Source organism: Arvicanthis niloticus, chromosome 29 (assembly GCF_011762505.2).
Source record: "Arvicanthis niloticus isolate mArvNil1 chromosome 29, mArvNil1.pat.X, whole genome shotgun sequence".
In the NCBI taxonomy this organism is placed as follows: domain Eukaryota; kingdom Metazoa; phylum Chordata; class Mammalia; order Rodentia; family Muridae; genus Arvicanthis; species Arvicanthis niloticus.
Window position 1 is genome coordinate 2633932 of NC_133437.1, and position 18535 is coordinate 2652466.

Below are 18535 nucleotides of genomic sequence, written 5' to 3' on the forward strand. Positions count from 1 at the left end.
TTAGCTTTTAGTACATTTCTTTCCTTGCCTACAGAGAACCCAGTGGGAGAAGAGCATGTTGGCTTTAGCTCCTGGTGAATATATCCTAAGCCCAGGTGGACCTCTCTTTTTTCTCTTAATTCATTGTGTTTTAGTGTTTCTGTGTGGGCAGCCTCAGACCACATGAAAGCATTCAGTATTTCTGCCTTCCTACATAAATATTCTCAAGAGTGTCTTCTGTAAATATCGGTGTATCAAAATATAACATGGACATGGTCAGTGGCTGTGTTTGGATTACAAATTTTAGAATATTTATTACTCACATGCAATGATAAATGGGTTTATTTTGGGAAAAAAGAATAAGTAGATTAATTTTACTGACATTGTAAAATTTAAATATATTTAAGTTTCTCTGTGGTATCAACTTTCTGAAATGTGAATAAGTGGTCATTAATAGCAGTAAAGAATTTGCAGAATTGAAACAAACGAGCATGAATCTCTATGTGATATATAGCTCAGGAGGAATGTGTAAAACAAAATGTTGCACATACAGAATTCAAAATACCTTTTTCTTTTTAAGGGCAACTGCACTGTTAAATTCTGCTGAAGACCAACATACTTACAATGTTACAGTAAGAAACTGGGGCAGATTGTTATGGTAAGGCTCTTTTACCTCAGTAATTCTGTGAATCTGTATCTTGGGGAAAATCTTGTCTCTACAGATGTGAAGACTAGTATCCAGAGCACTAGGATACCTCATTCCAAGTGCCAGAATGTGTTCATCTTTCTGTGCTCTTAAAAAGTAGCCTGCGTACGCCTTGTGAAGTGACTGTTGGAGCCCATGTCTTATGGACCGGCTAGAGGACTAGTTCTCTATTAGAAGCCTACTTGACTAGTTGGAGAATTGGGTTTATTCGGATTGGCTAAATATTTAAATTGGTAATAAGTATTATGGTCTAGGAGCTCCTTTGATATAGTACTAGTGTCCAGAGATTCAGGACAATGAAGCAAGCTAGGCTTCCCTTAGATTCTCTAAGTCTTCTGACTGGGAAGGACAGGCAGACAGTTGCCTTAGGGGGTCGAGGCTAGAGTCCCTACCTAGAGCACAGATGGCTAAGGAGAGGGTTTGTGACTCGTATGATTTCTTAGATGTAGAGTTGCCCTAAATTTGAATGGTCTAGTTTGAAGTACATTAAATTGAAGCTTGGTTTGTACATGGAGGCATGAGGTAGCCAGTTCTTCCTGTCCCCACTATAACTTAGGCAAGTCCATTTATGGGGAATTTTGCTGGTTGCCTGTTAAGTTTTTAACACTGTTATATTTTAGTAGTTGGTAGAATTAACTCTGTTAATTTCAGGGTTTTGTTGAAGCAGAGGATACCTAGAATAAGAAACTAGCATTTCATCTTCTTCGGTTTGATATTTCATATAGACTAAATATCTTTGAAGAAAATTTTAGCTTCTATAGAAAATTGGCCATCTATTTTCTTTTAAAAAAGATCTATTCATTTATATTTCATGTGTGTATATGAATGTATGTATGTATGTATATGTATGTATGTATATGTATGTATGTATGTGAAACATGTGTGTCTGATGCCCAGAGGTGCCAGAAAAGGTTTGAAGCCCTTGTAACCTGAGTTAGTTAACAGATGGTCCTGAGCTGCCCAGTGTGGGTGCTAGGCACTGACGTGGGTCTTCTGTGACAGCTGCTCTGCATCTCTGTAGCCCCTATTTGGTTTTATTTTGAAATGTCTTGAACACAGAGGCTTATGGTACACAAGAAGCTACCATGATGAGTAGCCACCACTCATATGTAACCCGTTAATATTCTGTCAGTTTGCTTCAAGTTTCCATTTCAGAGACAAAGTTGTAACGCTGGTGTTCCCATCCTCCTCTTCCTTACTCTTTTCTCCCTAAACATTTCTGAAAATTTTCATTTAAAGAAACACGTATGTACATATTTACAAATAAACTATATCAAAGGATAGCCTTCTTTTAAATTTTATCTTTTATATTTTTCATCTTTATAAAACTAATATTCAAAGCAAAGGTTGCCTGAATTTTTAACTTCCATTTATAGCTTTAAGGATTAAAATACCACTTTTGGATTATAGTGCTAAATACCAGAAGAGTCTCAGAAATAATACTTTAGATAACCCTTGGGGTGGGAGAGTCAGCTCGCTGTTCCTCCAGAGGACCTGAGTTGGTTTCCAGCACCTATGTGAGGCACCTTGCAACCACCTGTAACTTAAGCTTCTAGGGATCTGATGCCCTCTTTGGCCTACATGTGTGTGACATAGACTCACACAGATAGACACACATATACATAAAAGAAAGGTATCTTTAGTTGATGGCAGGTGACCTTCCGTGACTTCATGGAAGATAAACAGCCAGCTGTTTCACTGTTATGATCCCTAATGCATGTTAGGTTTTCTGACTATATATTGAAACACAGAACAATACATTTTTTTGGAATTTTATTGTTTCAATATGCCATCCAAAGGATCAGTGTATGGGTAAATAGTTTACAGGAAGGGTAGGTTTTAACTCTTGACTAAATATTTATTATTTACTGAAGAATCTAGATCCATACTCTTAGGATAATATTTAACTAGCATAGTAAGTGTAAAAATTAGATTTATTTTTAAAAAATAAAAGCCAACCTAAAGTTGTTCTTACAATGGGATTTAAGTAATGTTTGTTAAGAAAAGAACAAAGCATTTAAGAGAGTAGCTTGAGTTTTGCAGGGCCATTCATTTTCACATATAATTACAAGGAACAAATATGCAGTCAGATCCACTCTACCTGTGTGTGCCTTCTACTTTGATTCTTTTCAACAACTTGAGAACTAATGCATTTTATTTGCCAAATTAGTATAAAAAAGACATGTAGATAAGTCATTAAATGTAGTTGAGTGAATAAGTCTATATACTTTTGTAAAATCAAAATTAACATTTTAATCTTAAAAGTCACTTGTGCTTCCTTGTCAGCTCCATTGGTGACTGTGATAAAGCCATGCAGGCCTTTAAGTCCACGCCCCTTGCAGAGCTCGAGGACATCATAGGGTTTGCACTCGCGTTGTTTATGAAGGGCCTGTACAAGGAAAGCAGCACAGGCAAGTATTCTTGTTACCTGAAGCTGTTTCAGAGAAATAACGATACTAGGATTGTGGTTGGGATTTTAGTTAACAATTTTAAAATGTATATGTATAGATTTACATATGGTAGTTCATGATTGGGTGCCTAATGTCCTTGGAGGCCAGAAGAGAGCAACTTGTGTTACAGAGTTGTGAGCTGGGAATTGAACTTTGATTCTCTGGGAGAGGAGCAGCCAATGCTCTTAACTGCTAAGCTGGCTCTCTGGCTGTGGGCTGGCATTGTTTACTAAGATCTGACCAGGAGTCAGGAGCCATAAAAGCATTGCTCAGATGTCATCTCAATAGTGTGGGATACGTCATCTCATCAGTGTGGGATGATGATGAATAATCCTAATGAATAATTTAAACTGAATGTCCATTGGTCATTCATAAAGGCACAGGTCTTTATGGTTGATATGTAAGTTAGCAATTGAAAACAGATACTCTCCTATACTGCTTAAATAAAATTTTTTGATAAGCAAAAGCTTCAGGTTTTGTTAATAATATATTTTTATTTCTCTAAAAATTATAACTGAGGAAGTTTTGATATATATGGGCTCTGCCACCGTGTATAAATTGCACTTATACATGGTTGTTGAAGATGATAACCTGTACTAGGAATGTGATCAGAGACTCATGTTCCCAAGTCTCCTTTTCTACCTAAGGTGACTAAAACCTCAAAGTACATTCTACAGGCAGAAGGTGGGGATTGTCACCTAACAAACATAAAGGTGTCCTAAGAGTTACTTTGGAATAGCCAAACCATGGTAGGTTTTATTCTGTCAGCTTGAAAACAAGAGAACAAAGAAGAAGGAATTTCTGTTAGATGTGTTTTGAAAAGTGAGATTAGGAAGGGGAAAGTGCTGTGTTTTTGTTTGTTAGAATTGCTTTTATATTTTGCTTCTTGTCCTCTTCTCTGTCAGCCTATGAGAAAGCCTTGGCTGTTTGTAAATCAGAGCAAGACAAAGCTCACATCTTGACAGCTATGGCAATAACGGAATATAAACAAGGAAAAATGAATACAGCCAAGTCGTTACTCTTCAAATGGTATGTATAGCTGGCTTTATCACCTCCCAGTCGGATCCTTAAAGTCTTTGAGATAAGATTTGAACAATGTAAAATAAGTTTTAAATGTTTTAGAAACTTTTAGAAACATAGAAGGAATTGGTCTTGCCTTGTTCTAAATTGACAGTCATGGGTGGAGTTAAATATCATGGCTTAATTTTTGTATCAGCTTTGTATCTGATTAATATTGCTTATTTATTTTTAAGAATAATTGACCACATGGACCATAAATCTTTAGTAAAAGGAATCATGAGATGACTCTCTGTTCGGTTGCCGAAATTCTCAAAGAGGCTCTCTTCCCTCCTCCCTTCCTCTTCAAGTTAATCTGAAAGAGAAAAAAAAAAAAAAGATTCATTTTAAGTGTCTTCAAAGATACCTGTAGACTGAACATACTTCTGATTCCAGAACAAGCTAAAATGAGAACCTGTGATAATGGAGTTATTTATACAGTACTTGTTGAGTTCTTGAAGTTTGCTTGTTTTGTTTTAGAAAGTTGGCTGTAATTCTCCAGGAGCAGTAGATAGTTAACACAGGCTGTTGGAAAGTGCTTACCAATGAGGTTTGCTGGTCTTCTGAGTGGTACAGATCCTCATAGGACAGAAGGTCCCTCCTCACTTCAGGAAATTTCTAATTCCACTACCACACATAGAAGCTCTGGTTGGATTCTGTAGCAAGGAACACATTGCCTCAATAGCTGTCCCTCAGTCCCCTAGGGAGGAACATCTGTTACACTGGAAATCTCTTCCCTGGCCTGCAGTATTCTTGACTGTATGATGTGCCATGATATGAAGAGGCCCTTGGAACCTGTATACACAAAAATGGAGAGGTTTCTGACCCTCTGAGCAGTGAGGGAAATTGATAAGACCTTCTGAAAATCGCTTCCAGTTACAATTCTGTGTGGCTTTGCTGAAAAGGGCTGAGAACCCATTCTCCAGTGCCAGCCCTAGTGGGCCCTGGGTCTCCTTTCTTCTTAAACTAGGACTATGCAAGGTCAGGTTCTGTTCTGAGGAGACCCAGGAACTTAGTCTCTCAGCTCTACCTCCTTTGTCAGGGAGAGCCTCCTGCTACCTGCCACCCACCAGACCCGTGGTGTACTAAAACCTGGTGTTTCTGGTGTTTGTGGTCCCTGCCACTACTGTGGGACGGTAGTGCTTTCCTGACACTTTGTCCACAGAGACACTTTGTCCACCTCCTTTGTTCAATCTGGGGAGTAAAGCAGAGTGCTGGAGTCTCTAATCTGTGTCTTCTGATTTATAGCTCTATTTTAAAGGAACCAACTGCAGAAAGTCTTCAAGCACTGTGTGCTCTAGGGTTGGCAATGCAGGATGCCACACTGTCAAAAGCAGCACTGAATGAGTTACTCAAGCATATCAAACACAAGAACGATTATCACAGGTGCCTTCTGACGTCAGCAGTGTACGCACTCCAGGGCCGCAGTGTGGCAGTGCAAAGACAAGCAGCCAAGGCTGTGCACAGGTGAGTCTGCGTTTGGGGACTGATTGTACTTGATGTCATTGTGTTCAACTTTTAGGCTTTATTATGATGATAGAATGAAATAAGCATCTTGTTTTGGAAATCAAAATAACTGCTTGTTATTTTGGTCAGTTGATAAATTTTTGTTTTTTCTTTTTCTTTTTTTTTTTTTTCTTTTTTTTGGGGGGGGAGAAGCTTTACTTATTTTGGTATAAAGTCTGTAATTTCTAAGTTTGTAATATTGTCAGTTCATTAACTGATCTATATCAACACATATAGGTAGACTAGGCTGGTCTCTTGTGAGTTTGAGGCCAGCCTAGTCTACAGAAAGAGTTCCAGGGCAGCCAAAGCTATTCAAAGAGACCTTGACTCACCAAACCAAAACAAACCAAAACAAATACACAAACAACAACAACAACAAAAGCCAAAATGATATTTAACAGGAATTATTTTTATTTAATATGTTGTAGCTCTAATTTCTTTTTATTTCTTCATTTATTCATATTAATAACCTTTGCCGATTGGGTACGTTTATTTTTGAGGCGGGTGAGTGGGGTACACACAAGTAGCATGTACTTGTGAGAATGGGAGGACAATTTGTGGGGTTCACTTCTCTCCTAGCTCATGTGGTTAACCATATGGTTCCCATATGGTTAAGGGTCTCATACATCAGAGGTTTTCAACCTATGGCTCACAACCAATTTGGCAAACCTCCGTCTTCAAAAATGTTTAAATTAATACTCACAACAACACCAAATTTACAGTAATGTAAAGTAGCAACAAAATAATTTTTTTACTGGGGGCCACTGCACCATGAGGAATTGTATGGCAGGGTTGCAACATTAGAAAGGCTGAGAGCCTCAGTCACAGTCAGGTTACCCACTGAGCCATCTCTCTGGCTGGACTCAAAAACTTAACATGAAGTGTCTTCCTTATGAACTATTTCTCTTAGAGTTCCATCCTCCTGCTGTGTAATGAAGTTCGTCCTCCGCCTTTAAAGTTCTTTGTAGTTCTTCTGAACACACATGCTATGTTTCCTGTTTTTATTTGTTTTGTAATTTTGTCACCATGATACTGTTTTCCTTCATGTTTTAAGAACATAAGAACTCTTAGTGTATAGGAAACAGTATAGTTTGTTTTCTAAAGTTTAAGGTATTTTCAATTAAATATGGGCAATTAATATGAACTTGCTTAGGTGTCTAAACACTGTAAACTTAAAATATTTGCTGTGCTTTTTGTAGTTAAAGTAAGTCCCATCCTTACGGCGAGCATTTTTATGTCCTTTCTAGTAACCCTGCTGACCCTGCTCTTTGGTCTTTGCTATCTCGAATCGTTGCTCAGTACACCCAGCGGAGTGCAAAGGTGAGTACTGCCTAAAAGTCTGACAAGTAGCCAGTGGTGTGTTAAATATATATGCACAGAGAGAGACCCCCTACACAGAGACAGAGAGACAGAGAGACAGAGACAGAGAGAGCACATGCTTCTCTTGTAACTCTGGCTGGCCTAGAATTTCCTATGTTGACTAGGCTGAGTTCAGACTTACAGAGTCTGCCTACCTTTCTTTTTTGAGTGCTGGAATCAATGGCATCGGCCATCACACCCATCTTAAATGTATTTTTAAAATACAGCATTTTTCTTTCTTTAAAAAGATTTATTTATTTTATTTATATGAGTACACTGTTGCTGTCTAAAGACACACCAGAAGAGGGCATCAGATGAGCCTCAGTATTGGATCTGCAAATGGCATAAATGATCTTTCTGTCTCTAGATTCTGCCCCTTTTAACTTTCAGTTTGAGCTTGATAAATCCTTAATAGCTTGTCAGTTATTCAGTACTTTTAGGAATATGTTTTAAAACATTTTATCCCAGTGCTTCTCAGACATTCACAGGCCGTATGGTGGCATCACCTAGTAGTATTACATACAGGCTGTAATTGAGCAAGGCTGAGACAGTGCTGAGAGCCTGTGTTTCTTACAGCCGCCAGGCGATGCTCATGCTCCTGATTCATAGACCATTTGGGTAGTGGGCTTTTAGCTGTTTTGATAGGATGCATTGAGCACTGAATGAACTGTTTATTGTTCGAGAGTCACTCTGGTACACTTGGGTATGTATGTTAAACAGTAGTATAAAGTTTCTGTAGTGACTATTCACTTTTGATAGAGGGAAGCTTGAGGTTAAGCAACTTGTGTAAAATCATGGTTACTGTTGGTTTTCAATCCACTCTAACTCTGGAATCTTCACAATCCGCTATGCTGACTTTTTCTTAATCCTCCTTTGTTTTATATTCACATACCTCTAAAACTTTATTTCAGCATTCTGTATGTGAAGCCCAGTACATGTGATATAAAAATCTAAGGTGTAAAATACATGTGATGAAACCAATCCTCATATCTGGCAAAATCATCATTCTAATTCACTTTTTTTTTGGGGGGGGGGGTTAAAGTATTCAATAGTTGAATTTAAATTTTTTAGGTTTTTTTTTTTTTTCTTTTTTAGTATTAAGGACTATAGAGGTTTGAAGAATCCTGTTTTCTTTCTTTGTTTTTAAGTATTGAAAAGGAAGTCAGAACAGGAACTCAAGCAGTGAAGGAACCTGAAGGCAGGAGCTGATGCAGAGGTCAAGGAGAGGTGCTCTTTACTGTCTTATTCCTTGTGGCTTGCTCAGCCTGCTTTCTTACAAAAGCCAGAATCACTAGTCCAAGGATGGGACCACCCACAGTGGGCTAACTGGGCCCTCCCCCAACCCTCACTATAATTTCAATACCTCTCTGGATGTTTTAACTTTGCATACTGAGATTATGAATTTAAAGAATGCTGCTCCACTGAGCTTTGATACTGCTGATATTGCTGGTAAAATTATTCATGGCCTGAGGTCACTATTTCATTCTTGGTCAAACTTCAAGAATGGCATATATAGCTTGATTGTACTAGCTCTTTTTTTTTTGTCCTGGGAATACTTTTATTCCTGCCCATTGTGTTAAAACTTGCCTCTAACAACATCAACATGTTGGCAGCCAAAATACGTTGCTTGAAACTAAAATTAGGCTCAGTTAGAGTTATTAATTAAACAGGCTGGCAAGCCAAGGACCAGTAAGATTCTGCACAGAGCTTTACCAACCTAAGACAGAAATGCATTGCTTTTGATAATGCATATTCCACGACAGGTAAGGAAGGTGTTCTTGTCAGAATGACCTAAGACAGGCACAGTTTTGTTTATGAAATAAAAAAAGGGAGAGATGTGGAGAGCTTTTGGGGCTGCTTGGCAGGAATCTGACATTGGCCAAGGACAAGGAAATGGGCCGCTTGGCAGGAATCTAATTTTAGGCTAGAACAGGGAAGTACATTCAAGTAGGATTTTAATTTTTAGGCTAGAACAAAGAAGTAGGCTTCAGGCATGAATATGACTTTGGGCTAGGACAGGGAAGTAGGCTCAGATATTTTGGTCATCCTGATAAGCCCTTAGAAACAGTGATCACGGGAGTGATTGTGGGACTTTGTTTATTGCCTTACTTGTTCCTTGACTATTTGTGTTTATTGTACAGCTTGACCTTATTAGTTGCATGTAATTAAAATGATATAAAATCAGATTGGGAAAAAATAAACCCGCCTCAGTCTTCAGCCTCAGAACTGGCAAGGGTCATGCTGAAAAATGAAAGAAAGAAAGAAAGAAAGAAAGAAAGAAAGAAAGAAAGAAAGAAGGAAGGAAGGAAGGAAGGAAGGAAGGAAGGAAGGAAGGAAGGAAGGAAGGAAGGAAGGAAGGAGGCTTGCCTGTGGCCTGATCTTATGGTGGCATTTTCTTACTTGAGGCTCCCTCCTCCCAGATGACTCTAGCTTGTGTCAGGTTGACATAAAACCAGCCAGCACATACTCCTTCAATTTTAATTACATTTTTGTGCACTCATATACCACAAAAACGTGAAAATGCAATGGCAGAGTGAAACTATAAAACAGTTAGCTTTTTGCTTTTCTTCCTGCTCATGGGTCCTTCTCCTGTGTTCTGTCCTCTTTCAGGTCTCATAGCATCCAGCTTCTCCCTTTTATGTGGTCTACTGTACACACATGTACATACGCTTACATACACATGTGTACATTGCAGGCTAGGATACACATACACGGGAGAATATGTTTTTTCTTTCTTTCTGAGATCTATCACATTTTTATTATCACTTTGTCTGTTGATTTACAGCTAGATATTTTCCAGGAGTGATTTGTGTTTGCTATTCTCCATCTTCCTTTCTGCCATTCTTTCTTTCAGTATGTTTATGTTGTTAGGCAGCACTTGCATTTACTTGGCTTCCCTACAAAATCATCTTACTTTTGAACTTCTAGTATTATAATAACAAAAGTGAAATGATCAAAGTAGACAGATTTTATTTCTTAAAGCTCTAATAATATATTGATATTTACAGAATTTACAAGTATAAATTTGCTGAAAACTGAATTTCTCAAATGATTTGCAGGGAAGATTTTATTAGCCTTACTGTTTCATGAAAAGCTTTGCATTCGTCTAAATAATATGTTTTGTTGTAGGGAGGTGCTGTAGCTGGCACTGCGGCTCATATTCTGGATTCGAGTCATGGAAAGGTTTGTTTTTACTCTCATACAAGTGAAATATTTAACTTGTTAAATGGTATTAATGAGTCAGAAAATACTCCTCATTGCTTTAGGGTTTGTATCATACTAAATACAGGCCTTTTACTTTTGAAAAGAGGGGTCTGTGAAGAGAGTTGATGAACATGCCTCCTTGTCTTCTTATGTAGAAGGCCTTGTTGTATACTGCAGTGAACCAGTTGGCCATGGGAAACAGTACAGCAGAGGATGGAAAAAGTGCTGCTCTGAAGACCATTCAGAAGGCAGCCTTCCTTTCTCCAGGTGAATAGATTACCCACTGTATTAATCTGGATGTCATCAAATTTTCATTTGTAGGTTAAAAGAAGAAAGTTTGTGTTTTTATGACATAAAAAATTATAAAACTATATTTTATAGTTTTTCCTATTACTTGATTATCTGACTGTGACTCTTGTTGATTGTATCAATTGTTTAACAAACTGATGAGAATGTTCCTGTACAGATACTTGATTGTCTGTTACAAAAAATATGAATGACATTTTCAGGCTATTTTATTTCAATTTTCCATCAGTCTAGCCTAGTACAGTTTATTTATACCTATTAAATTACTTAATATATTTTTTGTGTGTGATTAACTCTGGACTGTTGGGATGCATTTTGTATAGTATTGTTACTTTTCCTATGTCTATGACAATACTTGACAAAACAACTTAAGGAAGGAGGGTTTATTTTGGGTCATGATTTGAGAGTCCAAGCAATCTAACAAGATGGGCAAGGCACGGTGGCGGGGAGAAGCCACCATCATGTTCCATTTCAGTCAGGAAGTAGAGAAAGATGGAAGTTGCCACTCATCTCTCTTTCTTTTGGACTAGAACACACAATGGCTCTGCTGCATTCAGGGTAGATCTTTTTTCAAGAAGATATGTCTGGAAACACCTTCATAGACACACCCAGAGGAGTGTTTCCATGATGATTCTAAATCCTATCAAGTTAACCAGACTGATTGATAGGTTTGGTAACTGTTAGAAATGTGTAGCCTCACCTTAGTGAGCTATTGTTAATTCTAGCAGGCTGTGCCATATTTAGGCTGTTGACCAAACAGGTAAAGAGAAGTCAAACATTACCGCCCCAGTGTGTTTCAACTGTTACTCCTGGAAATGTTAGAGGGTTAGAAGGTCACATTTTTAGGGTTACAAAGCAGAGTTTTATACTTTTGTTTCACCTATGAAATGTAGTGTCAGTCAGACAGTTACATGCAGCATCCACTTGGCACCTTGAGTTTCTTTCATACTTTCCTGGTAGAACATAGGTTCAGTGTTGAGTTTTTCCTCTGAGTTTCACTTTTCTTACGAACCAAAAACCAAAACCAAAACTAAAACCAAAACCAAAATGTGTTCACTTGTTTATCCTTAAACTAAGATTTTCAAACAGGAACAGAGGAATAAAAATGAGTGTCTCCTTGAAACTTGTCCTCCGTGGCTGGTGAGTGTATGCAATTGCACTCTCCATATTAAAACAGTAATTTAGGGATTGAGCCAACCAGCCATGGGACAGACAGGAACTTATTCAACTAGTACCTCTATGAGATGTTCAGAAAATTTACAAATCTTGAAGGTTAAATACACTAGTTTGTTTTTGACAAACAAGTTAGCTTTCCTTTAAGGTCATGAAATTTTTTAAAAACATAATTAACTTTATTGGAAAGATAAAAGCTTTTATTTATGATAGTTTTGCAGCAACATGTTGATATGAACAAGGCTTTGAACTGTATTTCTTGTTTAGATGACCCTGCTGTCTGGGCTGGGCTGATGGCAGCCTGCCATGCAGATGATAAACTGGCTTTGCTCCGTAACACTCAGCCAAAGAGGGTAGATTTGCACTTGGCATTGCAGTCTGCTGTTTCTGCTTCACGTAAGTTTTATTTTTCATATTTACATTTAAATTTTTTAAATTTCACACAGTATATTTTCATTATATTCTTTTCCCTCACCTAAGTCCTTCCAAATTCCCCCTCCCGACCTCCCCACCCAACTTCATGTTCTTTCTCTCTCAAAAAACAAAACAAAGAAAACAAGAAAATAAAATAAAAATAAAAAGGGGGAAAAAACACCAAACAACAATAACAAAAAGGAAAACAAAACAAAAACCATGGAGTCTATTTTGTCGTGGTCAGCTTCTGAGCATGAGGCCTACCTTGGAGTGTGGTTGGTATAGCCAATGTCACTAGAGAAAATGGTTCTTATCGTACATATCAGTTGCAGAGAGACTTTGTGCCTACTTCTCCTTATCTGCCCTGTGATTTTGGTCTGACTTACGTTTGTGTAGGTCTTGTGCATGCTGTTACAGTCACTGTGAATTCATATTTGTGTTAGCCCTATCTTGTTTGGAAGACACTTTTTCTTTATGCCACCTACTGCCTCTAGGTTTTAGAATCTTTTGTGTCCCCTTTAGCAATTATCTCTGATCCTTGAGGGTAGGGGTTTGATAAGGACATCTCATTAAAAGCTGAGTGCTCCAAGGTCTCTTACTGTCTGTACATTGTCCACTTGTGAGTCTCGGTGTTTCTTCACGCTTCTCTAGTGAGGGTTGAATGACACACACTGATCTATGAAGATAGTGATATCATTAGGAGTCACTTGGTTGAATTGTACATTTAGCAGAGTAGTAGTAGTAGTAGATTATGTTATTAATATAGTATATTAATTGCCAGTGGGGCCAGCCCCTGGCTGTTTCTCTCTTGAAGGTAGCCAAGGGGGCAAGACTTGGTCTTGTGAGATATTTTGGGTTGCCTTTTCTATAATAAAAACATTTACCTGTCTTAAGTCTAAGTTACTTTGCCTGAGGCCAGAAACTGCAAGTCTCTAGCATTTAGCACCTCAAAGTAAAGCAGCAGGGGATTAAATAAAAGGACTTTTTGCTGGTGCTCCAGTCTTTGGTGAGTCAATGGAAGCCTCTCTGACTAAGGTGGTTAACTCTTTGTGTACCGGAGAGTAAGGAAAGAAAAAGAATTAAGATGCTTTATACAGGCAAATATGCACAGACATATATACGTTCAAACATTCATTTACTCATCCGTCTGTCCCAATCAACTCCTCAATTATTCATGCATTCTTACATGCATATACACATGCATATATATATATATATATATATATATATATATATATATATATATATACACAAACAGACATACATGTTTGGATAGATGGATAGGTGGATGAATGGATGGGGCAAAATTCTGAAGCCAAACCATTCCACCAACATCTTTTTCTTTTCTCTGCTTTTTATACCTTCTTAGACAAAAAGTTCTTTAGAAAATCAGTTACATGGAATGGGAGTTACAGAGGAATGTTGATATTATTCAAAGCAGTGATTCATTTTATATGTTCATTATAAGTTCAAAGCAACAGTTTTTTCCATGGCCTTGCCTTATCGTAGTGCACATCTGTGGCTTTATCCTTGGACCTAAATGTTTTTCCTTGAACACAAAATTGTCCCATATCTATGTCTCTTTTTAGTGTAATTATGAAAGTTCATTGTATTTCTTACTATGCAGTCTTTACTTACTATTCTGAGGAGTTGATACATTCTTGTCTTGATTCTAACTGTATTCTATTTTTCTAGCAACTAAAACCATCTCTAGAAACTTTCTTCCTAAAATTATTTTAATCAAATCTGGAATTCTATGGAATCATCATCTATTTGTCTCAATAGCATCACTTCAAGATTGTATATCTTCATAGGTCTGCAGAAATCTGCTCAAAAGGATGGGCTAATACCTAGTAATTGTTACATATTTAATAGCAACAGGAAAACATATTAATAGCAGAAATCTCTCCTCATATGTAATCTCCTTGGCCTTGCCTAAAGAAGCAAATCCATCACAGATTTTAGTCCATGGTGGAACTATCTATCTCAGGAAGATCCCCTTCTGGTTTTTAGCTTCTCTTAGATGGCTCTTGTCAATTAATAGTGAGTAGTCCTATCTACCCCTAGGACTCACAACATATCTACTCTTGGGTTTACTTATTAATAGTATCAGGTATGGATTCCATTTCATGGAGTGGGCCTTAAATCCAATCTCTGACAAGTGGTGAGTCACTCCCATAAGATTTGTTATCCACTGACAGCAAGATGACAGCAGGGCCTTATTGCTGAAGACACTACTCACTTACATTGTCATCAAACATGGAGAAATGGAGCTGTTGTCCAGCTAGAATGTTTACCTCTACTGTCTAACACTCACAGTGCTGGGAAGGAAGTACTGTTCACATTACCAGAGGAAGAAAGTGACCATCAGTCTCACCCAGCTACAGACCCTGTAGCCTACAATAACAAGCGGCCTGTAAGATGCACTGATGCAGCAGTGATGGCTGATGCTAGGGTTGGGGCATTCTCTTCCTCATTACATGGTAGCTCATGTCAATTGCTCTTATGTTAGGAGTCTTCTACAGTACTTGGTTTCCATGTGGCTTTTCAAAACCTTGATAGTGCTACTTATCCCTGCACATACTCCCTCCTTTACCCTGCCTTCCCATCCTTCTGATAGTGCTACTTATCTCTGCACATACTCCCTCCTTTACCCTGCCTTCCCATCCTTCTGATAGTGCTAGTTATCCCTGCACATATTCCCTCCTTTACCCTGCCTTCCCGTCCTTCTGATAGTGCTAGTTATCCCTGCACATACTCCCTCCTTTACCCTGCCTTCCCATTCTCCATTCTGAAGTAGAATAAGGTTGAAAAATGGATACCAGTTCATTGATTTATTTATGATTTACTTGAAGCACTGTTTGTACAGTTTATTTGCCAAGCATGACATAAATTTCCAGCTGAGATATAATGGCCTGGAGAAATAGCCGAAACATTGGATTGTTGCCCTTAACCTGCTGACTGCCATGAATGCTTCTGTAAAATCCTGCTTGTTTGCCCATCCACCCACCTTGTATTTTAGAGGATAAAATGAGAATGTAACTAGATGCAGGATTGAGGCCTCTCGGGAGCTATCCTGGCTTTGGTCATAGTCCTCTCTTCTCCTCTCACTGGTGTGGTAGTGCTTATTCCAGAGTCCTGCAACATTCCTGTTTCAAGTAACTTGTAAAAAGCATTTGCATAGAAGCTTTAATTCAGTTTCCACCTTGAGTAAATCAAGGACACATACAAAGTCAGTATTCACAGTTATCAAAAAGTTACAAATTTTATTTTCTTAAACATGACTGAATGACATTGTTGCTATTATTTTCAGTTAATTGCTACATGTTAAATCAAATAAAAATACAAATTCTTTCTGATACTCTTTATGTAACTCTGATGAGTTTTGATAAATGACTTTTATCACTTCCTATATGAAAGAATTTTCATTTCACATTCTTGCAAGGTAGTTATTCAATTTTTGTTTGAGAAAGTATTTCTTTTTAATTTTTTCGTGTTTTTCTTTTTTTAAAAATCTGTTTTTATTGTTTAATCCTTTTTTACAGTCCAGACTTCACCCCTCCCAGTTTGCACCCCCCACGCTCCCCATCCCATACCTCTTTTCTCACCCCCACCACTACCTATCTCCAAGAGGATGTCCCAACCCCCAACACCCTCCCACCCCCAATCCACCCCACCAGGCCTCCCCACTCCCTGGGGCCTCATCTCTCTAGGGTTAGGTCCATCTTCTCTCACAAAGGCCAGACCAGGCTGTTCTCTGCTGTACATCTGTCAGAGGCCTCATATCAGCTGGTTTATGCTGCCTGGTTGATGGCTCAGTGTCTGAGAGATCTCAGGGGTCCAGGTTAGTTGAGACTGCTGGTCATCCCACGGGGCGGCCTCCTCAGCTTTTTCCAGCTTTTCCTTAATTCAGCTTTTCCCTGGCTTCTGTCCATTGCCTGGGTTCTAGTATCTTCATCTGATTCTTTCAGCTGCTTGTTGGGCCTCTCAGAGGGCAGATGTGCTAGGCTCCCGTCTACAAGCACACCATAGCATCAGTAACAGTGTCAGTAACAGTGTCAGAGCCCTGGGCTTCCCCTTGAATGGATCCCAGTTTGGGCCTGTCACTGGACCTCCGTTCTCTCATGCTTTTATCAGTTTTTGTCCTTGCAGTTCCTTCAGCTCTGGGTCAGAGCTTTTGACTGTGGGATAGCATTCCCATTCATATCCTTCCACTGGAGGTAGACTCTACAAGCTCCCCCTCCCCACTGTAGAGCACTTCCTCCAAGGTCCCCCCCACTTTCAGTCCTGAGAGTCTTTCACCGACCAAGTCTCTGGTACAGTCTAGAGGGTCCCCCACCTCCTACCTCCTGAGGTTGCCTGTTTCCATTTTTTCTGCTGCCCCTCAGGGCTTTAGTTCTGTTCCCCCTCCCCATGAAACACACATACTACCTGATCCTGTTTTTCCCTTCCCCTCACTGTTTCCTCTCCCACCCAGGTCCTTCCCTCTCTTTGCCTCCTGAGATTGCTTTCTTCTCCACCTCAAGTGAGATTGAAGTATCCTCACTTGAGCCCTTCAGCTTGTTAACCTTCTTGAGTCCTTTGGGTTGTGTCTTCAGTATTCTATACTATTTTGGCCAATATACAGTTATTAGCGAGTACATACCATGCATGTTCTTTTGGATCTGAGGATATTTTCCCAGGATATTTTCTAGTTCCATTCATTTGCTGAAGTAGTATTCCATTGTGTAAACGAACCACATTTTCTATATTCATTCTTCCATTGTGGGTTGTTTCATTCTTCTGGCTATCACGGATAAGGCCACTATGAACATACTGGAACACGTGCCCCTGTGGCACGGTGGGGCATCTTTTGGTTATATGCCCAAAAGTGGTGTAGCTCGGTCTTCAGATAGATCTATTTCTCATTTTCTGAGGAACCTCCAGATTGAGTTCCAGAGTGGTTGTACCAGTTTGCAATCCCAGCAGCAATGGAAAAGTTTTCCCTTTTCTCCACTTCCTCACCAGCATTTGCTGTCACCTGAGTTTTTTTATTTTAATCATTCTGACTGGTGTGAGGTGGAATCTCAGGGTTGTTTTGATTTGCATTTCCCTGATGATTAAGGATGTTGAACATTTTTTTAAGTATTTCTCAGCCATTTGAGATTCTTCTGTTATAAATTCTGTTTAGTTCTATACCCCATTTTTTGATTGGGTTGTTTGGTATTTGGATGTTAGCTTCTTGAGTTCTTTGTGTATTTTGGATATTAGCCCTCTATAGGATGTAGGGTTAGTGCAGATTTTTTTCCTATCTGTAGGTTGTTGATTTGTCCTATTGACTATGTCCCTTGCCTTATGAAGCTTTCCAGTTTCATGCGGTCTCATGCATCAATTCTTGATCTTAGAGCCTGAGCTATTGGAGTTCTGTTTAGGAACTGTCCCCTGTGCTAATGAGTTCATGGCTCTTTCCCACTTTCTCTTCTATTAGATTGAATGTATCTGATTGAGGTCCTTGATCCCCTTGGACTTGAGCTTTGTGCAAGGTGACAAATATGCATATGTTTTCAATTTTCTACATAGAGACAGCCAGTTAGACCAGCACCATTTATTAAAGATGTGCTCTTTTTTCCAACGTTTATTTTTGGCTTCTTTGTCAAAAATCAAATGTTTCTAAGTGTGTAGTTTTATTTCTGGGTATTCAATTCTATTCCATTGCTCAACCTGTCTGTCTCTGTACCATTACCCTGCTGTTTTTTTATTATTGCTCTGTAGTACAGCTTGAGGTCAGGGATGCTGATTCCCCCAAAGTTTTTTTTTTATTATTATTAAGAATTGTTTTCACTATTCTGTTTTTGTTTTCCAGATGAATTTGAGAATTGCTTTTTCCATTTTCCATATCTTTGAAGAGTTGTGTTGGGATTTTGATAGAGTTTGCATTGAATCTATAGATTTCTTTTGGTAGAATTGCCATTTTTACTATGTTAATTCTACCAGTCCATGAACATGGGAGATCTCTCCACTATATAAACAAACTCAAAGAAAAAAAAAATCACATGATCATCTCATTAGATGCTGAAAAGGCATTTGACAAAATACAACACCCCTTCATGGTAAAAGTATTGGAGAGATCAAGAATTCAAGGCTCTTATCTAAACATAATAAAAGCAATATACAGCAAACCAACAGCCAATATCAAATTAAATGGAGAGATACTTGAAGCAATCCCATTAAAATCAGGGACTAGACAAGGCTGTCCACTCTCCCCATATCCATTCAATATAGTCCTCGAAGTTCTAGCTAGAGCAATAAGACAACAAAAGGAGATCAAGGGGTTAAAATTGGCAAAGAAGAAGTCAAGGTATCAGTATTTGCAGATGATATGTAAGCAACCTGAAAAATTCAA

The 18535-nt window shown here is 38.6% G+C and overlaps 1 protein-coding gene across 12 annotated transcripts in view; it reads left to right on the forward strand.

Annotated features, from left to right (window-relative positions):
* Positions 1 to 18535, forward strand: part of Skic3 (SKI3 subunit of superkiller complex) — a 102954-nt gene that overhangs the window by 64357 nt on the left and 20062 nt on the right. For all 12 annotated transcript variants that reach the window (XM_076927028.1, XM_076927027.1, XM_076927026.1 and 9 more), the window contains 8 exons: positions 560 to 637; positions 2972 to 3096; positions 4041 to 4164; positions 5440 to 5658; positions 6945 to 7017; positions 10186 to 10239; positions 10416 to 10527; positions 12007 to 12135. In XM_076927028.1, the coding sequence (XP_076783143.1) occupies positions 560 to 637; positions 2972 to 3096; positions 4041 to 4164; positions 5440 to 5658; positions 6945 to 7017; positions 10186 to 10239; positions 10416 to 10527; positions 12007 to 12135 (914 nt within the window). The remainder of the gene's footprint in view (positions 1 to 559; positions 638 to 2971; positions 3097 to 4040; positions 4165 to 5439; positions 5659 to 6944; positions 7018 to 10185; positions 10240 to 10415; positions 10528 to 12006; positions 12136 to 18535) is intronic.